Here is a 24,686-nt window from a genome sequence, read left to right as displayed (position 1 = left end):
GTGTGGTTCTTGTGTATCTTTCTCCAGTATGGTTTTGTGCACCTAAAAACAAGACCAATTAAGAAATTTCAAAAAAAAAAAAAAAAAAGAAAGAAAATTAATTTGAATTCTGAAATTTTGAATTCAAATTATGTTTTTCGCAATCACGAACTGCGGCAGGACCCTACTCATTGGAGTTATTGTTTCTAGAAACGGCTCCTGTCCCCCCAAGCCTGCCTCTCCTCCTGGGAGGTTACGTGTGCATAGTTGTGTGTGCGCGTAAACCTGTGTGTATGCACGTAGGTATGTGTGTGAAGTCGTGTGTGTATGTGTGTGAGCGTGCGTGTGTGTAGGACATGGACGCCTCTGACCAGGAGAAGCGGATATCTCAGGACCGGAGCAGCCATGCCGCCTGCAGAGGCCGGTGGGCGGTGGTGCTGCAGATGCCCCTGGTCCAAGCTGAAAAAGGAACCACAACATCAAGGACGGTCAAGTGAGGACAATAAGCAATCGTGATTGCTCAAAAAGAAACAAGGAAAAAAAGTTCGCTACCATATTCATTTTTTTTCAACCCAAAATTAGTGGGAATTGACTATTTAAAACTAGGATGCAGACAAAAAGTTTTTTTTTCGTTGCGTAGTGTAAATATTTTTACTAATATTATCATTGTTCTTACTCTTCTATATTAATTCATCGTTTCTTTACTTGATAGAGATGTCCATTGAGGAGTCGTACAGCAAGACGTCGTCCTCCGTCGTAAGCAGCAGCACCATGGAGAGCTCGCTGGAGAGCAGCAGCCTCCTGTCCTCCACCAAGATGGGGGACACTAAGGCCCTCATGTCCTCCCTGGCGGGAGACTTGGACACTCAGCTGGCAATTACGGGAGACAAGTCCCTCTCAAAAGGTGAACAGACCATGCATACTCTAAAACTTTGACGCAGTTGTTCGAACTGTAAAATCTTGCGAACTATGTATGAATATCCATACATGTGGTGAATAACATTCAATTGCCGTAAAATACATTGAGTAACAATAAAACTGGAGCACACTTTAGTGTGGTTTATTTGTTTTCCACTTGAAAGCAGTTTTAACTGATGCCGCTTGGGAAGTGGAACGGTCAAATGCTCAAACTTAGTTAAATGCAACTTAGTTTCCAGATGGTTAGACAAAAAAACACTAAATACTGTCTGACCACGGATTGTATGGAAAGACAAACATCCGTTTTACAGCCAGAAATGGACAAATCTATTATTTTTTAGCGATGTTGGCTTTTGCAGAAGCAGAGTCTCATTCAAATGAAATCTTATCTGGACGTTTGAAAATTCCATGCAATCCGTGGTTGGACAGTACAGAACCTCTCCCTTTTTTTTTTTTTTTTTTTTTTTTTTTTGACCCCTGCGTTTCTCTTCATGCTGACAGCCGGAGAGCTCGCATTCTAGTAGTTCTATCTATCATTACTTTGGTTCCTAAACCCTGATTTTCGAAGTTTTAAAATTGTCAGTATCTATTGTGAGGAATATCAAATATTACAGAAACTTTCAGCTGAATGTGTTTATCACCAAAGCCTACAATTTATGTGCAACGAAGTAGTAGAAATGTAACTTCGAAGTAAATGAAGAATACAGTTTTATATAAAAAAAAAACTAATTGTCGAAGTTTCCAAAACGGTGTGTAACTCATTTTTTTGATCCTCCAAATGCCAGCTCTCCATACTCTTGAAAGCTTCATACAAGATGATTATGAAGTCTTTTTTGCAGTGTTAGTATACTGCATCTTGTGTTTCGTAACAAAACTTTAAAAGTATGACGTTCATGATTGTGACACTTGATGTACTTTTTCTCCTTCCTAATTACAAAGTACTCCATGAGTGATGGCGCACCCTCTCAAAACTGCCGAGCACTACAGAGAACGTGACTCTCCCCCCCCCCCCATTCCCCAGAAAGGGTAAAAGATTTCCAAAAGGAACCCTTAAAAATTTTAATAGTGCAGTCTGTGACAATTAGTCAACATTTTACATGATGTTGTGTTGCGGGAAACTCGTTGCTCATTTCGGCCGTCTCATAGGATTTTAAGTCAGTCTGATCATTTACTGAGTGCCAATGCTAAAAATACCACTTTAGTCATTTTTCGGGAACTGAGTTTAAGAGTAAAATTCATTTTTAGAAAAAAATTGAAATTTTTATTTTATCATTAAATTGCGTCCATTAAGGGTACCTCAAAGTACCTCAAAGAGTACCTCAAAAATAATCAAACGATGAAAAAAAAAATTTTATTGCTTATTTCAAACCAAAAACCGGTCTGAACACAGAGAAAAAGTTTCATGCTTTAGTTCAAATATTTAAAAAGTTATGAGTGGTTTTAGGTCATGATCGCTATGTATTCTTATGCGAAAGAAAAACTTTAAATTGATTTTTCTCGATGATCTTTTTTTTTTTTTTTTTGTGTGTTTTCATGTCATAAGAATCCCTAAGGCTTTTTTTCTAATAACGATATAGCTTTAAAGTTACTTTTTGCAATTAGGATAATATATTTAACAAAACTGGGCATGGGATAAGCATTTTATAAACTACTCAAATGTTTAGAGTATGTTAAACCTTTAAAAACTTTTCTTTTTTAAAAGAAATACGATTTTTTACATAATTAATCGCAGAAAATTTTCTAATAAACACAAAAGCAAACTAATGCACAGATTTTTAGAGATGATGATTGTGATTGTTTAGCAAAAAAGTTTTTTTAATATTAGTTTAAAAACAAAAAAGTCTTAGGAAATTCAGTTTTTTAAAATCTCTAACAGCCATGAAAATGTCATCTCTGGATAAGAGCTCATCCATGCTCCAGAGCGAAGACAGTTTCAGCATGAGCAAGTCGGAGGTGTCCTCCTCGGTTGAAATTCAGGAGAGCAGCCAGAAGACGTCCATGATGTCCTCCAAAGAAGAAGTCTCCATGAGCAAGAGTGAGACCAGCTCAGAGACGGTGTCCAAGTCTCTGGTCAAGGCCGAGTCGGTGTCTCAAGAAATCAGCGAAGAAAAGGTACGACTTTTTTGTTGATATAACCTCATCATCTCGGAACAACAGTAGGGAACCTATCTTACTGTTATTTTGGGCTTAGATCTTTTACTATTGCCCTGAGGCGACAATATACGTGGGTAGATTCGTCTCTACATAGTATAAAATGAAGTCCTCAAAAAGCGTCTGTGTGTTTGAACTCGCAAAACTCGAGAACTACCCGGCCGATTTCGGTAAAATTTCCACAGTTTGTTGCTTTAAGTCCTGAAAAGGTTTGCAGACCAGTTCGAAAAAAAAATTGATGAATAGTTCTTTTTTTATTCCAATTTAGGCCCAATTTTCTCATAAATTCCCCATTATGGGGGTGAAAAATTACTTGCATATATTGATATTATATATCATTGGAAAGAATAGAACTTTCCGCGTTCTACGCAATTTGTTTCAATGATCTAACTTAATTACGACGGGAGTTAATTGCGATTTTAGCTCGAATTTGTTTAGGTTTAGCTGAAATTTAGGCACTACTTTCTTCATTAAATCTATCAATAAAAAGTGAAGGGATTGTCCCACCGTTTTCTTTTTGACACCATTCAAAAGAGCTGATTTTTTTTTTTTTTTACTCCAGATCTAACTCGACCTTTGGTCGGAAGTTTAACCCTCTATCTCCATTGGAAAAAAAGTTACAAGCGAATTAAATGAATTCAAAAATTTCTTCCCTGTTCAAGTTTTTAACCATTTTATTTTGCGTTTCCACGGTAACGCTTTTTGAATGCATTGTTTATTTCCATCTTTCTCATTTTCAATTCTTAAACTTATTTTACTTTGCGTTTCCATGGTTACGCCTTTTAAATTCATCTTTCTCATTTTGATTTAATTTCTTAAAAGTATTTTAATATCTGTTATCATTGTTTGAAGAGGAAATTTTGCATGATGGTTTTTTTTTTTCTTTTATTTAAGCCTGATTGTTCAATATACGTCACTTGACACAATTTTTATTTTCAAAGTAGACCGGGCAAAGCAGTTAGTTTATATCTAAATTCTAAAGTCGGCATGCTTACAGTAAGAAGTCAAGTTTATATCCTAGTCGAGGCACAATCAACCTTGAATTATTTTTTTATGTCTATAAGTGCTTTTGTAAACTTATATAAAGATTTCTTCTATGTTGGTTCATAATTATTCAATGTTGAACACACATTTCATTGCCTGATCAGACAACCGTTAATGCTTCCCTCAAAACGGATTTCTTTCCACTGATACTCGCTCATTGGTGTTCACTAAGAAATGCTCGTGACAGTTATAGAGACACAGGATAGTGTTTTCATTAAATTTTCAATCAGACATTTAAAACCGATTTATTTGAATGTGAGAGAGATTGAAAAAAATTGGCATAGAAATTTTACTTCGACCAGGAGAATATGTGCTACTTGGATGTGAGTCTCGAGTTTCACTTCTGGACAATTCTTAGTTTTTATATGGAGTGTTCATAGAATATTTTTTTTGAAAATTAGATAACTTTTTGGAGCATTTTATACTGACGAGATTTAGGATCATAATTTATTTGGCAATAGATTTTTTCGTTTTGATAATGAAAATAGCAGGCTTATTTGTATTGAACATAGAGGATACTTTGACAGTTTTCTTTGTTCCTCCCCTTTCTGCTAGTAGTTTGAATATGCTAAACCCTTGACTTTTTTTAGCATAAAATTTGTTTTTTGCTCTTAGCTGCTTTGCAAACGAAATACGGCAAAATAGATGAAAACATAGAAAAAATTCAAACTGTCTATAAACTTAATGAGAAGAAATAAAAAAAATACCTCTGTGCAGAAAAACAATAGAAAATACGAAGACTTTACATCACACAAATTTTTAGAGAGCTGCATACACGTGTTTAATGGTTAGAAGGAACTCCGAAACGCGTGTATGCAGCCTTTTTCAATGTAAACGAGTTCAGAAAAGCGATTTCACGTTGTAATAGTTTTTTTAACATGACTTCTGATCCCGATTTAACTTCTGATGCCGATAAAAATCCAATTGAAAGAAATTTAGTATGCCTTTTCATTACCGAACTATTTTTTTCTGCATATTAGAATTTACTGTGAACAATACAGTAAGATTGCCCACGTGTCCCCATTTACTTAATAATTTAAAGCTTTTTTTTTTTTTTTTTTTTTTTCGCAACACTTATCTTGTGTGCTGATAAAACAAATCATTATGTACTTCCAAGTGCCGCTTAAGCTGCTTGAAACAGTGCTGTTTATTGAAAATATAAGGCTTTCAAGGTTTTCTTTTGAAATTTGCCTCATGACACGTTTAAAAAAAAACTGTAAAAAGAAATCCCCCCCCCCCTTTTTATATCCCCCTATTAAATGTGTTACTCATGCTAATGAAATCTAGCACTCTATTAAATGTCAAAAGAGAGAAGCAAGTCTTCCTTCAATTATTTGGTTTAAAATCTACATTGCCGAAGTTCATGCATTCGCTACATGTATATGAAGTGTTTAAATATTTCCTTCTGCCATAAAAACAGCATCCTACTTCTTTCAGTACAGGCCTATGCTGAAAAAACTTGTTAGTTAACGATTGGAGGTGAAAACCCGTAGAAAAATAATTTTTGGATAACAGCGTAAAGAAAAACAACCTCTGTCGTTGTGTTTTGAAAATCATAGTTTCTGCATAGATTTTTTTGTATTTGTTCCAACCTATTTTGTCGAATATGAAAATATAAAGTATAGTTAGTATGTGAAAAATTATCATATAAGCTTTGTCCTACAATATGATTAAAGTGAAAAACAACGTAAATAAAGCACAAATATTGGAGAAGATATAGCATATAGCTATTTCAAGGCTACAATGGAGCCTCTTCATCAGTGCAGAAAGCTCACCAACACAACCAAAAGTTACGTTGGTCCATTGTAGCCTTGAAATAGCTATATGCTGTATCTTCTCCAATATTTGTGCTTTATTTACGTTGTTTTTCACTTTAATCATATAGTTAGTATGCTTAATGTTCAATTGTTTTAAAGCTTTCTATTTTGTATGTATGTGTGTGTGTGTGTGTCCATTCCTATTTTCATTTCCCTTCTAACAATAACCACCATATATTTGTCCTCTGAGCTTGCTTAATAGTTTGTAGAAAAATTTAAAGTTTTGTGCTTAGCAATTGTTTGTTTACTTACCTGAATATTTTTTACTTCAAACACCATCACTATTTCTGCATTTAGAGAAAAAAGGCTGATAGTTTTATCTCAGAACAAAATCTACTGGTTGTGTCTCATACAAGTAGCACCTTATATATTTCATAACAGAAGTTCCACATCGATCAATAGCTGTTTTGAATGATCTTACTGTCCTACCAGAAGTACGAAATTTATTTAATAGACCTATAATAGTATTTTGTTCAGGAAAAAATATTTTTCACATTAACGATCAATTTTGATGAATTTTACGCTTTTTGTGAATATAAAATAAAGTATTACCAGATGGAATTATTTTTTGTGAATATTCGAATTTTAAATTTATTGACTTTGTGGACATTCGCATTTTTTTAAAAAAATATGTTTCATAAACATAAATATGTTTTTCTTAAAATGTTTTAATTAATTTTTTCCTTTACATCTGAAATTTTTGTTTTGAGTTCATCGCTCACAAAAACCGAAATTTGTCGTTATTTTCTAGATTGAACATCATAATTTTAGCTTCTGACAATAAATATTCTATGACGTATGAAAAATTAAGTTTTCACTTAAAAAGTATAGTTCTACATAAAACAGAATGATGATTTTCGTGACACTTTATCTGTCTATATTTGGGCAAACAATTTCTTTCAGAAGCTTCAACTATTACTACTCTATGCATTACTATATCACGAAGTACCGGCTGAAATAACTCAAAACATAGTTCATACCACATTAAATTAAAATAAAAGAAACACCGAACAGAAATTAAAATGCTACTGTAATTAATTGCCTTCAATTTTCTGAATCTCTCAACCCTGTCCAAGACCACACATAATAGATTAGTGACTTGTGACCCTTATATAAATGTCGTGTGGTGGTCACATAAGGGGTCCCAAAATATCACTGAAAAGTCATCAACAAATTATAGCAAGTTATGAATGTCTTATCGTGGCGACGTCAGAAGTTGTGACACTTAAGTCACCGGTCGCAAACTAATTGCTGCAGCAACGGCAATGAAAACGTATGAAACATGTCACAAATGTGTCTCAGCGTGAAATATCTGAGACATTTCAGTTTTGTCACTTTGTGACTATGACTGTTGTAATACACATTTACATACCTTTAACTTTATTTCATAACATGTTGTGCTCAGGAGCACTACACCAAGAACAAGACTCACAGCGACATACCTTTAATTTTACCGTGACATATTGTGCTATCAGAGACACCACCACTAAGAGTCACAATGGTATCCATTTAACTTTAGTGTAGCACGTTGTACAATCAGGGACACCACCAACAAGACTCAGAGTGACATACGTTTAACTTTACCGCGACATCTCCTACCATCAAAGACACCACCAGGAAGTTTGATGTCCGCTAGACATGGTGCATCGAGCAAGCTCTGGACACTATTAACCATCCATTCTCCTGTCCAAGGTCACGTCATCACCTCCCTCTCCCGCCCCTTTCTCAAAGACTTTGCAAAGTTCTAATGATAGACTCTTTTTGTACCCAGACTTTGAGCATTACGCAAGGCTGAAGGACAAGGAAGGTCACCGGAGAGGGAGGACGATGAGTGACAGGTGGACACGTCCTCGGCTTGATGTCTCGATCTCTAACTGCTTGAAATTGAATGTGATTGACCCAAAATACAAAATTGGATTCCGATAATGATTTAATAAAATTTTTATAGATTTGAATGCAGTTTACTTCATTTTAGAATGCTTTGTTTTTCTGTGTATCAAGTTAGAAAAAAATTCTTTGCTAGGTACTTAAAAAAATAAAGAAAGAAAATCAATCGTGCAAGGACAATCTGAAATTATAAGCTTTATATATTGTTAATGGATTCAAAAACACATAGTCTTGTTATGTTCAACCCTAAGAGAAACGCAAAAATTTCTGGTATGTAAAACCATAAAGTGGGAATCACATGAAAATTACTAGAAACATACCTTATCTTAAAACCAGGGAAAAATCATTTTTTAGTATGTAACTACTGTTTAACAAGCAATACAAAGCCAATTATCTATCACTATTAAAAATCGTTCAGGTTCCTGGGTGTTCAGTATTTATCATATCTTAGATAAGCTTGTTCCTGTGGGGGACAACGGCGTGCTTCAAAAGAAACCAAAAACGTTTCTTAGGAAAAGAAAACAAAATCAAACTATCGCTTGAATAAGAAGCATAGCTGTTCCACAGAGAGATGGCACCGGAAACATAATACTTTACTTTGAAATAGGTAGGATCAACACAGCTAAGTTTCTAATGCTCGTGTGATTTCGCTGATTCCCTACTACAAGGATAAGTGTTTCATTTTCACTAGCAGTTTATCTACCATCTCTCCGTGGTCAAGCTACACTAGTACATATGAAAATATGGGAATAAACAAGCAACATTTATGAAATAAATATTAAGATAAATTTACCAACCACTAAATCATTTTTAAAGGCAATATTTTTCATCCTTTATTTTTTTTTTTTAAATCAAATTGTGGCGTTGCTTTAACCCCTTAACGATCGGATAATTTTCAAGAAAACGGTCATAAAAGTGTCTAATTTTTTATTTAAGAAAATGATATAAAAATAAGTGTATGAACAACATGTGCATTCAATTTTTCATTTTCAATATTTTTTAAGATTGAAATTTTAAAAAAATTTAAAATTTTATGAAAAGTCAACAAGCAAGCCCAAGCAAGCAGCGAAAATTTAAGAAATACGTCTTTTAAATATTGAAAAAGAATTTTATCAATCTTTTGTGTAATATAAGTAAAGATAAGTAAATTTTTCTTGTGTGGTAAATTTCAAAGCTTGAGATACAGAGGCCAACGTCACAATCTGGTAAGTTAGTATCAAATTTCCTTTCTTCATCTCTGCAATTACATTTAAAATCTGCAATTACATTTAAAATGAACTGGTGCTGCCATCTAGTGTATAAAGAGAGAAATAAAATGTATTCGGGCAAAATAAATGAATTGGTTTTAACAGTTTCGTCGCGTTAATATTGCAAACCCCAGCACGGCAATATCATGGGAGCGAGAAATGGAGGTCGAAACCTCAGCACGGCATGTTCACGGGAGCGAGTGGGAAGGGGTTAAGAGCTGTTAACTGTTCGGTCATATAGATATGTCTTTATTACATGAGAACTCAACCGAACTTCTCACAATTCTTGTCTGAGTGAAAAATATCAGGAAATTAAACTAAAGGAGCCGATTTGGAAGTTTACGGTAACATATTTGGCTCACAATGAGAAGATTCGAGATATTTTATAAAAATTATCGAGTATTAAGTTGTCTTGAATTTCAAATCCCCTCAACTACATATCTCTTTTTATCTTCTTAGCATTCAGTGTTCATTGATTTCATTTCTTCTCATAATATATCTCTACATAGTATAAAATGAATTCCCCAAAAAGCGTCTGTGTGTTTGATTTCGCAAAACTCGAGAACTACCTGGCCGGTTTCGCTTCAATTTTCAGTTTGTTCCTTTAAGTCCTGAAAAGGTTTGCAGACCAGTTCGAAAAAAATTCAATGAATAGTTCTTTTTTTATTAAAATTTAATCCCATTTTTCTCATAAATTTCCAAATATGAGAGTAAAAAATTACTTGCATACATTAATATTATATATCGTTGGAAAGAGTAGAATTTCCTGCGTTCTACGGAATTTGTTTCAATGCTCTAACCTACTTACGGTGGGAGTTATTTGTCTTTTTAGCTCGAATTTGTTTAGGCTTGGCTGAAATTTAGGCACTACTTTCTTCATTAAATCTATTAGTAAAAAGTTAAGGAATTGTCCCACAATTTTCTTTTTGACATCATTGTAAAAAGTGACATTTTTTACTCCAGATCTGTGTTGACCTTTGGTCGAAAAACTTAGCTTGTATCTTGAAAGGGAAAAAAAAAGTTACAAGCCTTTTTTAATCAAGTTCAAAAAATCTCATTTCCATTCAAATTGTTAACATTTTCTTTCGCATTTTAATTCCTTAAACTTATTTTATTTTGTGTTTCCGTGGTTACGCTTTTTAAATCCATCTTTCTTGATTTAATGTCTAAAAAGTATTTTAATATCTGTCGTTATTATTTGGAAGGGAAATTTTGCATGATTTCTTTTTATTTATTTAAGCCTGATTGTTGAATATACGGCACTTGACACAATTTTTATTTTCAAGGTGGACCGGGCAAAGCCGGCCAATGCAGCTAGTTCAAAATAAAGTAATCTGCAGTAATACATTTTGTGAACGAACTTATCTTTATATGAAAAATTATCATGTAAGCTTTGTGCTACGATATGATTAAAGTGAAAAAACAACGCAAATAAAGCACAAATATTTTAGAAGATACCGCATATAGCTATTTCAAGGCTACAATGGAGCCTCTTCATCAGTGCAGAAAGCTCACCAACACAACCAAAAGTTACGTTAGTTCTTTTACAAAACCAAAGTTTCGTTAGTCCTTCACAACCAAAAGTTGCGTTAGTTCTTTTACAAAACCAAAGTTGCGTTAGTCTTACACAACCAAAAGTTGCGTTAGTCTTCTGCTTCGCATTCGTTGCGTTAGTTAGTTCTCTCGCAACTTTTGGTTGTGTTGGTGAGCTTTCTGCACTGATGAAGGGGCTCCATTGTAGCCTTGAAATAGCTGTATGCGGTATATTCTCCAACATTTGTGCCTTATTTACGTTGTTTTTTCACTTTAATCACGAACTTATCTTTACTTTGATTTAGCATTTAGCTTCAGCTATTCGAATCAATTTCAGTTTCGATGTCCGACTTTCCGATTGTACTACTTGCATCAACTACATATGGGAGGGGAGGGGGTCATGACCTCCCGTCAGGGAACGGAAGGCGGGAGAACCTGAAAGGTTGAGATCTCCCGATGAGGCCCTCTTTACAATGCAGGATAGCTACTGTCCGTTTTCGAAAGCAAAGACTAGCACTCAGGATAGATTCCATTTAATAAAGGGGAGATAGGTTGAAGATGAGCACTTTCCGCTCGCACTGGAAGAACTGCTGAACACGTCATTTTGTACCTTTTACTTCCGGGTCTCCCTCCCTATTTTGATAAAATCAGAACAGACCTGACGCATGCGCAAATTGGCGGAAAGTCTCGGCTAACGAAAACAGACAGTAAAATCGTGATGTTATCGTCATCTGAAAGTCTAACCGATGAAAAAGCGTTATCAACAAGCAGCAGTGTAGCAACAGTTATTGCAAAAGAGTCTTGTCCAAATTCCCTGATGTTATGTTACAGATTTTTTTTTTCTTCATGGTTTGCTATAGAAAAGCTGTTAATTGCTCTGAAAAGCCTGATTTGTGTACTTGACGAATTAAAAAGAAAAATGTCGGTATGTGCTGTAATGTTTTCCTGTGATTTGGTAACGCCAGAAAAGTAGATTGTAGCTCCATTAGGCCATGGTTCACCTAGGACACCGGGGTATCGGGTTAAGGATCATATCCAGTGCTGCGTAGCGCATTTGTTTCACATAAGTGCATGAATTGTGCGAAGGAGTGACCAAAACCCCCCAGAAAATAACGACCTATCAGAATCCGAAATTAGATAACTAATTTTTTTCCTTTCCGTTGAAGTAAATATGGAATTTTCGATAGCATTTTTGAGAATGTCAAGTGGGGTTTTTCTGGTTTCCTATTGACAGTAAGAAATTTTAAAACCTTTTTTAGTTTAGTAGTACTTTTTCGCATTTTTTCAGCGTTGACCTTATTAGGCACTCGCGTTCCCAGCAAGGCCAAATCGCTCTTCGTTGTCAAAGCTGCTGAAAAACATAATACAAACTTAAAATTTCACGTGAAATATTGTTTTTCGTATTTTTAATGATTCATGCGATGAAGATGAAAAATTTGGAGCCAATTGAATCATAAATAAGCGAGCAACTAGGTCCTTAAGGGGGTCCGGGACACATTTTGAAATTTTTTTAATTATATACTTTAGAGTTTTGAATTTTTTTACACTGATTCACCATGTAATTAATAAGCAAAATCACACAACATAAATATGAAAAAAAAAATTTATTTAATTTTTTTTTTAATGGGGTTGCTTTAAATTGCTATAACTCAATATATTGTTAGTCAATTTTCAATTCTTTTTCAAAAAAGTATGCACAAATATCTAAGCTTTAATTTTTATTCGGCGATTTTAAAAATATTGATTCAATAAAAAATTTAAAATATTTGAAGAAAAATTTCGAAAAATTCGAAGATACTTTTTTTTTTAATAATCATATTTTTTGCAGTAAACGTTTTTTTTTTTCAAAATCGCCGAATAAAAACTAAAGTCAACTGTTTGAAAAAGACATGCTCTAAATTTCATTACTTTATCTCCATCGGTTCCTGACTTATAAGAGTTTGAATGCAAGAAATCGGGAAAAATTGCATCATGGAGAAAAACGCGTTTAAAGTTTTAAAGTTCAATACACATTAGTTAGGTGCGGGCAACAAAAAGATTTATATATTTTGTTCTAGTAAAGATAGAAACACGATCCAAACGTCCTTTTAAGCAGAAAAAACGGAGTAATTTTTTAAATGATAAAAAAAAGCAAAATTTGACGATTTTTGTGTCCCAGACCCCCTTAACGTTAAGGTGGCCTGAGTAAAATTTGGTTTAGTACATTTCTAAACATATGACGACAGAAAATGTAACACGAGGACTCATTTACTCCATCCAGGTAACACCATCGTCATCATTTTTCTGTACTGCGAAGTTTATAGATACAGTAAAACCTGTAAAGTTGACCACCTTTGTAAGTTGACCACCTGTCTATGTTGACCGCTTTTGTCAGGAACGGATTAGTCCTATCTTATATAATGAAGGAAAACCTCTGTAACTTGACCACCTCTCTATCTTGACCACCTGTCTATCTTGACCAGTAATGAACGCCAAGTTTGGATTGGAGTATTGTAAAAAACCCTTTGTAAGTTGACCACTTGGTTTATTTTTTAAAATTTTATTTAGCAAATTATTATTTTTTTGTTATTATTATTTTTTTAAACTTTCCAAGAATATTTCTGATGCCAGACGAGCATTTTACCAACTAAATGAAACAGCAGCATAACTAAACCTCCTTTTGAGTTTAACCACATGGGAAAACTACTAAGAACTCTGTTATTCTCCAAACTTGTTTTTCTTCTGTTGTTAAGCGAAAAATTTGTAATTTTTGATTAGCTATAAATTTTTAGGAACTATTAATATAAAATGAGTAACTTTTCATAAACAATAAGGCTTTTTTTTTTTTTTTTGATCAATTTACTGAAATTTTAAATTTGCACGACACATTATACGTCATTCTGGGAAAGTAATCTCTAAAAATATTGGAATAACATCTTAAATTATTGTTTCTAAGTAATGCTAAACAATGAAAGTGAGTTAAACAGAAAGAGTAGGTGTCAATTGCAAGAATTACAAAAGGTGTCATGGTGCAAGAATTACAAAAAAAAAAAAAAAAAAATCATTACCCCCTGTATAAGTTGACCACCTGTCTAAGTTGACCACCAAAGTACTGCACCGCAAGTGGTCAACTTACACAGGTTTCACTGTATGACAAGAGAATTATTCATCCACGCTGCGCTTTACACCAATTTCGTAGATTTTATACTTTATGAATCGCGCTCCGGAAATAGAAGTAACACAACTCAAATCGTTGAATTTGTGAGTTACACTACGGAAACGAAGCTGAAGAATCCACTCCTAAGGTCGACAGCTTTCTTTGAAATAAGAGTATTTTTTCCCTATATATGGTAAATTATTTTTTCAATTGCCGAATATAAGTACACACATTAGTAATACTAAAAAAGATAACAATAATAATAATAATACAACTATACAACAGTGATTTTTGGCGAAGCAGGAATTTATCGTGAAACTAAATTGCTTTTTTTTTTTTAATTTAGTGACAGAATATACATTTCTACCTATTAAATAAGTCTGTAACACTTTCTTTACAAATAAATAAAATAAATCTAATATTAGAAACCTGATTTCAGTAAGTTGTATATATTAGCTTCAAATATAAATTAATCGGGCCATACTCCAGAAATACTCCGTAGCATTCCGTTTCTGAGTGACGTCATAACTATTCCCGCAAACCACCTGTTTGCAGAATTTCAATGCAGAAACGGTTTGAGGGAAGAGTTATGACGTCAATCCAATGCGGAATATATTCGTGCGGGGGCCTGAACAAGTCTCTAAATATAATTAATGAAATCATGCAATATTAATGAGATTTTTAGGGACTGAGGAAAGGCACAAAGTTGTCTCAACTTCGATGAAAACTAGCAAGATTTTAACTTCATAAAACTTTCCAGTCTTTTACCAATGAGTATGCTTCATAACTTGTATTTTAATAGTGGTCATATTTGAACTTTCGAAACTACAAAGTGTGTTCTGAAAGAATTTTGGAGTCACGCGTATCGATTTTAATAATTGCGAGATAGCAAAATAAACACATTTAGCACACATAAAAGGTCATTAGTGTCTGCAATTTTGTATCAATTTAATAGAATTTCCATGCAACATAGCACGAAGTCGATATTTGATGAATGAGAGATTGATTGAAGGATAGAAACGGCTTACGTGCCTAGTTCAAAGATATGTCTGCCACTTTGCGTAGTTATTATAATTTTACTCCATTAATAAGTGTTTCTCAATCTTATAGCAATCGTAATGCAATTTATAATCTAGATTTTCATCGCACCCCCCCCCCCCTCAAAATAACCATTTGTGCTCAATCGCACAAGAGAAATGGCGCACTCTCTGAATGCTACAGAGTTTCTCCCAAGAATGAAAATCACCGGAAAATACAAGAATGCCCCTTTAACCCTGGACCCCCCCCCCTAAAACATTAAATGGTGCAGTGTGCATCATGAATTCTGCCAATTTGTGAGCACCCCGGAAATAACGTGAATAATAATGCATTTAGAGTACGTAGCTACTCATAACTAAAAATTTACACAAAATTTACGATTATATTTTTTAAACAAAATGAGTTCCGGCAGATTGTAGCAATAGCTTGGGCTCAATAATTATAACTTGAGCTCACTAGCGCCCTCACTCCTCTTTTAGTGTTGAGCCCCACAGGTGGAGAATCACTGCCATAAATTTCTGCTTGTGTCACTTCTTGTGCCGGGGTACAAATTACAGTCGAGTCCCGACTTACGTGAGGGATGCGTTCCAAGACTCCTCGCGTAAGTCGAAATTTTGCGTTGTGGAAAAATGTATGCATACAAATTTTTTAAAGCATACCAAATACTTTTAGACACTTATAAACACCCCTCAAACTACTCTAAAGCATTCCTTAACCATACACTAGTTTCTTGCAAAAAGAACTAAATTTTTACTGCATTTAAAAAATAAATAACTGTTATTCAACCTGAAATACTTTAAGATGCACAAAATGAGTGACCAATGGGAATGAAAGACATAAAATAAAACACGGTACGCACAGCATGTAGTAAAATCAAAATGATGCACTATAATAGTACAGTAGATACAGCAACAATATTTAAGAGTAAAAAAAAATATGGATTTATGCTCCATGATCAGATCGTTATTCTTATTTAATATATCTTAAAATACGGTTGCTTCGCCTTTTCTTTTATAACGTTTCAATTTGTAGCAACATGTCATCCTGATCCCTTTATTAGTCCACGTTACAAGAGCAGTTCCATTTTCATAATATTTACTTTTTTAAACTGCTCTCCAAGCTTCAATATTGAAACTAAATTATGAACTTTTACTTTTAATTGTTCTTTTTTTTTTTTTTTTGACTTTTAATTGTACGTATGGAAGATTAACTCATACTTATTGTCGTGCTACCGTCGACGTTTTGTAGTTGTTCAAACATATCGATAATCTTAGCCTTTTTTAAATTTTTTTTATCAGAAACTTTCTTTTTCTTCCTACCTTCACAAACTTCAGATGAAAGTAAGATTATATTTCATCAACTTTTATATTTAGAATGAAAAAAAAAAATAAAAATAAGTGAAAGATGCTGAATGGTTATTTGATGCACTAGACTAGTTTGTTGCTGGAACTTTGGCTGTCAGTGATGCTTAAAGGGATGTAATAACATTCACGAAATCAATATTTAGTATCCAATAACGAAACTGATACTTCCTTCCAGAAAATTTCGTGTTGTAGTTGAAAAATTCGCGTTAGCTCTAGAATTCGTTCCTCGTGAAAAATTCGCGTTATAGCCATTTCGCGTAAGTCGAATCGCGTTGTAGCGGGAGACGACTGTATTGCGTTTTTCATCACTGTACTTTAGCTAAAGAAATTTTGCGGACAGTAAATAAATGTAATCGCAAAGTAAGGCAGCTTTTTTGGTTTTTAATTTAAAGCTTACACTCTTGTATTTGCAAGTCTTGTTCCATACATGTTAGTTATATAACTAAACTCATACACTGACAAATCGTCAAACAGAAGAAAACGGCAGAGAAATTAAACGGAAAAAATGTACGTACACTTTTTCGAAACAATCAAAACAATTTATTTGCATCTTTTAGGCTGAATTATAGCCTGTAATACTTTATTTATTAACTATGTACACTTTACAGTGTCAGATAAAGTTTTGCTTCATATTTTTCTTTTAATTTTGAATATTAAATCTCGTTTTGATATATTTCGGTTGCGATCATGTCCTGTAAGTTTTTTCCGAAGTTGCTCTATTCTATTTAAAAGTCCTAAACCGTCTGTTTGGCGAAATGTTTTCCATTTTAATGGCTTAATTTAATTATTTGGCGGATTATTTTTATTTGAATCAAATTTTTAATTTTCTTTAATGTCTTATTTTATTCGGAAGTTCTACATTTAATTTAAAACTTCAGCAACATTGTTTTGGAAAAACGCAAGATAAGCGCTTTGTTTGATTAGTTTGAAGAAAAGGTTTGAAATCGCACCTCGTGTTCTACGTTATGATTACATTCCCCTTTTAATCTCATAGCAGTTAGTTCTCTCCGTCTGTTAATGTATCGAATGAAGCGATTTTCTTTTACTATATACGAGCCGTAATATCTAACTAAAGAGTAAAAATCGGCGTCCTGCCAACATTTGTGGCAGTGGAAAGCAACATACACTGCAATAATACCCTCACTTCCCCCAATCCAGCACAAGCTATTTAAAAGGGAAAAAAAATCTTTCCACGCTTCAACAGCTATTCATACTACAAACGAGACAAAGAGGAAGTTTTACAATCTGTAAAAATTACTTTTTAGCCAGATTTTTTTTTCTCCCTCAAGTGTTTCCATTTATTGGGTTGTTCGGAAAGTAATTTCGTTTTTTCCCGTCAGAGGACTTAATTACGTTTTTTCGAAACCAACTTCACACTTAAGCCGCATAACCATTATATGTCTTGAGAGCTGATATTGCAAGGCTTGTGTGTGAAAAAGTTCTATTAATTCTACGTAGTAGTTTTTGGTTGGTGCCCTTTTAAATATGGACAGCAATAAGCAGCATTTTCGTCATATTTTACTTTTTTACTTCAGAAAAGGTAAAAATGCTGTCCAAGCGAGAAAAAAATTGACGGATGTGTATGGAGAAGGCGTGTTAACAGTACGCCAGTGCCAGAACTGGTTTGCAAAATTTCGATCCGGCAATTTTGATGTCGAAGATGCACCACGGTCTGGAAGGCCGGTCGAAGCTGACAAAGATGCGATAAAGGCATTAGTTGATGCAAATCGGCGAATAACCACACGAGAGATCGGTGAGAGATTAAATTTGTCGAATTCGACTGTTTATGGCCATTTGAAAGGCATGGGCTTAACCTCGTTTGGTGGGATGTCAAAGGAATCGTTTTTTTTTTTTTTTTGAGCTTTTGTCGGACAATACAACGATTAATTCAGAAGTCTATTGTCATCAGCTGGACAAATTGAATGATTCACTTAAAGAGAAGAGGCCTGAATTAATCAACAGGAAGGGTGTAGTGTTCCACCAGAATAATGCGAGAGCTCACACAAGTTTGGTCAGTCGCCAAAAACTTTTACAGCTTGAATGGGACGTACTGCAACATCCACCATATTCTCCAGATCTGGCGCCTTCCGACTACTGTTTGTTCCGGTCCCTGCAAAATTTTTTGGATGGCAAAACCTTTATCTCAAATGAAGATGTCAAAAACCACCTGAACCAGTTTTTTGCCAGCAAGGACCAAAACTTTTATGAGAGGGGAATTATGTTACTGCCAGAAAGATGGCAAAAGGTGTTGGACCAGAATGGCCAATATATAATTTAATAAAATATTTATTCATTATACGAAAACTGTCTTTCATGTTCCCCAAAAAAAAACAAATGACTTTCCGAACAACCCAATATAAATGGTTATTGACCTCAGCGCTACTTTAATAAGAGTAATATTTTTTGCACAGCGAGGAAATGTTATGATAAAAAATAAGTACAACGTAAACTGAGAATAAATGAGTAGGAGTAACGCTTGATCGAAAATAAATCAGTTTTGGTTTGAAAATAAAAGCCTTGAAATATGTTAAAATATCGAATTTAAAGATTCAATGAATCGAGCCAAAGTTGCTTGCTAACTTCTCTTTCTTTTCTTTATTTTTCTTTCTTTATTTTCGCTGTTTCTTCGCTTCTTTTTTTCGTTGAGTTTCTACCAGGGCTCGCATTACAAAAATACAATTTGAAACCTTATGTTCCAAATTCTGTAAATAGTTATTATTTTAGTGATTAATTTGTTGTAATCTAGCTAAATTTGGCGTTTATTCCGTTATTTTTCATCTAAAATTACCTTAGTAACGTAACCTGTAAATACTTTCTTATAATGTACATACATCCCCCTGACATTCGACTGAAGTATGCGGTCCCCCTATTTTTCATTGATAAGACTCGTGAATGAATAAAAAGAAAATACGAGAAGCATTTCGAATTTTGTGAAAACTTGTTTCGAGATTTATAAATAGCCACGGCCGATGGGCGAGTCAGTCTCGTTTTAGTTCTTGCTTTGGAAAGTGCGTTTTAGGCTTGCACTGTGTGTGGTTTTTTTTTTTTTTTTTTTTTTTTTTTTGCGTATTTTGATGTAAATACGTGGTTGACCGTTGAGTATACGGTGTTAGTCGATATTTGCCTAATTGCTATGGTCAATTCAGCAGTTGTTAACGATATTTCTTGAACATAGTTGTAAATAAATCTCCTGTGTTTTCTCAAGAACTGTGTCGTTATTTAAAGAAAAATTGAAGTTGTATCACGAACTCTTAACACTTACTTTTATTTACTATTAGCTACGTCGCCCGGCTTTGCACGGTTCAGCAATCAGGCATGAACAAAAAGAAAACAAAATCAGTAAAAATGAGCTGCAAATTGCTGAAAAATAACCAAAAAGGAAACATTTTGAATCCCTTGATTACAGAAAATACCTCAAAACAAAAGCCAGAATTTTAATTGCTCATATTTGAGAGAAGAAAATGGCAGCAGAGCTTTCTTCTCGATGATTTTTTTCACGCTACAAATTTTAATAAAAGCATTGTTACGGAAAATTGAGATGAAGCACTGAATAATAATCTGAATGGGGCCTTCGAAAAATAAGGATTTTGTGTGAAAATCTAAATATCCTAATTAATAGTTTTTAATTTATATCTCCACGAGTTATTATCGGAGGATTATGTTAAATAGCCAAACATACAGGCGGGAAAATTAGGAATCTATCGATACCTGGTTCGTTGGTCAGTTCACTGGCATTCGGGAGGAGTAACTTGGAAGTACATACATAGATACATACGCTCAGTTTTTAATTATATAAGATAACTAGCTGTACCCGACGCGCGTTGCTACGCCAACAAAAAAATACATCATTATACTGATTTTCATGACAATCGGTTGAACGGGGCAGAAGTTGCTACTCTGCAGTGCCACCTGGTGGCGAGTGGCTTCAATGAGCATATTATGCACCTTCTCCGTGGAAAAATACATATATATAGCAATTTTCATAATAAGCGGTCCAGGTATCAAGTGAAGCCGTGACTATACTCAAATTTTGTACTCACACAGTTTGCAAGATCAATCAATCGCTAAAAATATCAAATAGAAAATGTTTTAAATCCCTCCGTTGCATGAAAAGCCATAAAACAATAAAGAAAGAATTTATTCGTTCAAACTCAAGAAAAATGGCAACAGCTGACTTCTTATCAATGAGATCTTTCACTTGAATTAATTTCTGCAGCCGATAATTTTATTCGTATTTATCCAATGGATTGTGACTTAAATTGGAATAAAAAAGGAACTATCGATCGGATTTTTTTCGAACTGGTCTATAAACATTCCCAGTACCAAAAATAACAAACGGTGAAAGTTTCAGCCAAATCTGCCGGGTAGTTTTTGAGTTCATGGATGACATACAGACAAACATTCATTTTTATATATATAGAAGAGATAAGAAAATCGAGTGACTACTCGACTAGATGAATTAACAATATAAATAATCAACGAAAGATGAATAAATGAATGACTATTTAAATGAATGATGAATAAGCAAGTGAATACCGTAGGCCCTCGTTTATCCGGATCAAATTTATAAAGCAAGGAAGAAGTTTTATATTCACTCAAATAATAATTTTAAATTAGGATAGCTGAACTATGAGTTCGCCAAAAATTTACTTTTTATTTTGAGTAATTTTTGCAATCTAGCAAACATCATGGTGCACGTGGAGCGTCAGTTCGACATTACTGCAGCTGAAATTATTAAAGATGAATGATAAAATGTTGGCTTGAATAATATAAGTGATAAAGTGTGGATTCTACAAAACAATCCTATGTAATTGTTACAAAACATTTTTTTTTTGCTTTAACAAAAGCTACGCCTGCTTATTCAAGGATTTGTTATGCTCATTTTCCATACTACCTGAATTATCCAGATTTTCATTTAACCGGATTGCCTTTGGTATCAGTTAGTCCGGTAAACGAAGTTCTACTGTAATAAAATAATAGTTTAAAAAACTAAAAAAAACACGCTTTCGTAGCAAAATGAGCTAAAAAGTGAAAATAATCTTTAAGTGATTGGTCAACTACTATCATCCAATTTAAATGTAATACAAAAAACCGTGGGGTGCTGTCTATTTACATTTCTGCTTTGACAATAAATGGAAGAAATTCAAGACAACTGATAAGAAGCCCCCCCCCCCCCCTCACGCTTTTTTGTATTACATTAAAATTAAGTGATTGGTCAACTATCATCCAAAGATTATTTTCACTTTTTAGTTCATTTTGCTACGAAAGCGTGTTTTTTTTTAGTTTTTTAAACTATTATTTTATTTTTCTGTTTTTTAGTCTTATGTTGGAGAATTATCAGGTGACGAAATTATTTATAAAACGAGTGCGAGGTAATATCTTAAAGTTAAGACAAGGGCACCCCGATGGGAAGCTACTGTGAGTCATCGATGTATGTTTGCGGAAACCATATTTATATTACTTTGAAAATTTGAGATGCATTTGAATAAAAGTTTTGTTCAACAATGGTCTGATCAGCAATGAATTTCCAATTGAAGGCTCACCTAATTTTTGTCATGAAATTAGTTAAAAACAATTATATTTCATGTTCTAATTACCTTGGAACATTGGAACAAATTTTGTCTGATGCAGAAAAATTAAAGGTTTTTGTAGATATTTTTAAATAATTTTTGCGAGCATTTTTTAATGCATTTTTTTTAATTTTTCCTTTTTTTACATTGTTGGATTTATGCCAAAATATTGATTAAAATTGGAGGAAACTAACAATTAAAAGAGTTATTAATTAATTTGATTATAGAATATTGCATTGTCATCGGGTCTGAGGTCGCGTGCCAAATTTCAAAAGAATCCGATCGCAGGAAGTGGGCGAAATTTTGAGCTGCAAGATTCCGTTACAAGATACATACATACATACATACAAGTGAAGCTAATAAAAGCGTGTTAATTAACAACTGTTAAATTGCAATACGCAATTGAAATCAAAACATACTTAAGAGTAAAAAAAAGGGGGGGACGGGACTGTACAGAACATCAGTGAGTCTTAAATGACATTCAAAGTTTTAATATCAAGAACTTTCGCATTTTATAAATTAAATAAATTTGATGTACCCAGTATTACAATACCATGCATTGCAACAAATTTTGAAAATTGATTTTGTCATCATGCCTGGCGGCAAAATTATTTTAGTAGTCTGTGAAGCAAATTGAAAACCTTTTGTTTAATTAAAATTTAAATGAACACCGAGAAATATAGTTAAAATTATTTTTTCTTAAAAAAAAAAAAAAAAGGTTACCTTTTCCCAACTAAGAAATAGTCTGCTGACTTTCCCAAGAATCTGCGACGTACGTCACTGCGTCGCACTGTTTCTGCTACGGGACATCGTGTACCTTGATCTTTAGGGGTAGTTTTGATTTGACGGGAATCAACAATATGTTTTAAAACAAAGTTAAAATACCGGGGGACACAAAAAGACGGATTCAATTTCAAACTGCTATACTTCTTGCACTATACATTGTACTTGAATTATGTAAATTACATGTGGATTATACTTTCATGGAAGTTAACAAATGTTCAATACCCCCTCCTCCGGTTTCATGGATGGACGGTTCCTCACTGGACGGTAGCTAAATTCATCTCACACCCGATGACAAATGTTTTCCGTTACTGAGCTTACCGCCGCTGTGATACTGTTACGTAGGTCTTTCAAATGTGGAAAAATAGGTGGTACGTAAACAACTTCTTTCCCGAATCCATACAAGAAAAAAACGCATGGTGTGAGATCATTGGATATGACCAGGCGGGAATGCAAAAAATCTTGTGTTCCATAGTAGTCATGAGTCATGTCGCTTACAACTGATGCAGTTTGTAATTGCTAAGAGCTGCAGCACAGTACGGTTACAGAGCACTCTAGTGGTTATGTTGAAAACTTAAAGCATTTTCCTTCAAGTACACCTGACAGAATGCAATTAGACATACAACGTATAGTGCTTGAAATAGAGCAGTTTGAAATTGTTTTCCTTGTTTTGAATCACCCTATACTGCCAGCTAAGCTGCTAAAAACTTAGCCACACTGCTAAACTAAATTGTGATATCGAATGCAGGCACTTACAAAACAGTTAATATTTTACCAAGATTTCAGTTAATTCATCAAAACAAGATTGTAAATAAAATATGTATAAAATTTAAAAAAAAAAACCTCTCCAGAAACATTTCTAACGTGAAAAATAAATTAACGTCTGCGAAAGTGCTCTAGTTAATTCCTTCTTAATTTTGTCAGTGGTTTTGCTAAAATCAAGCAAATATTCCATAAAAAATTTCAGTTGCTCTGATAATTAAACATACAAACAGTACTCTTGAAGGAATGGTACTGTCCACCTCTGGTAAGTTAAACTCCGCTGCCTGACCGATGAAACGATTCCATTTGTTGAAATAGGGGGGAGGAAAAATGGCTCGAGAACTTGCGGATTTAATTTGCAGTGTTGTTGCCCATTTGGCGAGCAATATAATTCAGGTAAGAAGTAGCAAGGGGCATAGGATTTTTTTCGCCAATAAAAGGGTTGGTAGCCCACAACTCTGCGTCTAACAATTTCTCTTCTTACTGATTGCTCTCCCTTGAAATAAATGGACTTTCTCAAGGTCGCAGCTCAATTTCTCAAAGCTGGACAGTAGCTATCATATTCTTTTTATGAAATTAAAAACAATACGCATTAGGTGCATTTCTTCTTGTAAAAATCATTGTAATCGCTACGAATAAGTTAACGAACTGATCTAATTTCTTTTCGCAGAAATTAAGAAAACTTTTTGGTGTTTGTCTGGTTTCTGAAATGAACTTTCAATTCCTGTGAATGGATGTAGATTGAATTGCTTCCTTCCAAATTTCTACTAAAAAAAGAAAATATTCCACGATTGTATCATCGTGAACACAACGAAACAGTTCCTAAAATGACTATAAAATATTTATCTTAGAGTTCCTTTGTCTGTTTAAACAGGAATTTAAATTAAGTGAAGACAATAATAGCATTCTCGTGTTGAACGTGCGCTGAAACCATGCGAACATTTTGTAGTACTTCATGTTGCCCTTAATTACCAGAAAGTATTCCGGAGCGGCGTTTGTACGGGAAGGGTAACGTAGTTATACTTTGTTTGTCTAATTTCTCTGGTTCGGTCAAGCTCGGAACATTTCTGCTGGAAATTAAAAGCCAAACCCTGCTAGCCATACCTGCTAGGAATTACAGAAACACCACGAAATTGAAAATGTAAATCGCGGGCGTTCCGCAAATGGGGGGTTAAATGCTTATACTGCTCACGGCTAATTTACGTTTCACGTAAAAAATTTGAACATTCGTTAATTTCATTGAGTGGTCTTTGTTCTTGGTTCTTGACGTGCTACAGAAATGTTTAACCAGTGCCAACTCCATGCTACGTTTTATTTTTTTTTTTTATCTTGCTGTTGTCTCGTCGTAGTGCACAGAAATCAAATAGTGCCAAAGGCATCCAAAACACATCTGGCCGTGTCAAAGCTCTTTGGCGAGTATAGTAGTTGGTAGTCTGTGGGGTTTAGCATGGGTAGAG

General features: G+C 34.1%; 1 protein-coding gene across 1 annotated transcript in view; it reads left to right on the top strand.

Annotated features, from left to right (window-relative positions):
* LOC129217734 (uncharacterized) overlaps nucleotides 1-7,864 on the top strand; it is a 47,823-nt gene extending 39,959 nt beyond the window's left edge. The window contains exons 3-5 of the mRNA XM_054852070.1: nucleotides 692-883; nucleotides 2,774-3,009; nucleotides 7,681-7,864. Coding sequence (XP_054708045.1) covers nucleotides 692-883; nucleotides 2,774-3,009; nucleotides 7,681-7,704 — 452 coding nt within the window. The 3' untranslated portion in view covers nucleotides 7,705-7,864. The remainder of the gene's footprint in view (nucleotides 1-691; nucleotides 884-2,773; nucleotides 3,010-7,680) is intronic.
* Nucleotides 7,865-24,686: the final 16,822 nt, after the last annotated feature.

This window comes from Uloborus diversus, chromosome 2 (genome assembly GCF_026930045.1).
Source record: "Uloborus diversus isolate 005 chromosome 2, Udiv.v.3.1, whole genome shotgun sequence".
Taxonomy (NCBI): Eukaryota; Metazoa; Arthropoda; class Arachnida; order Araneae; family Uloboridae; genus Uloborus; species Uloborus diversus.
Note: the sequence above shows the minus strand (reverse complement) of the source record. Positions and strands in the feature narration are given on the sequence as shown.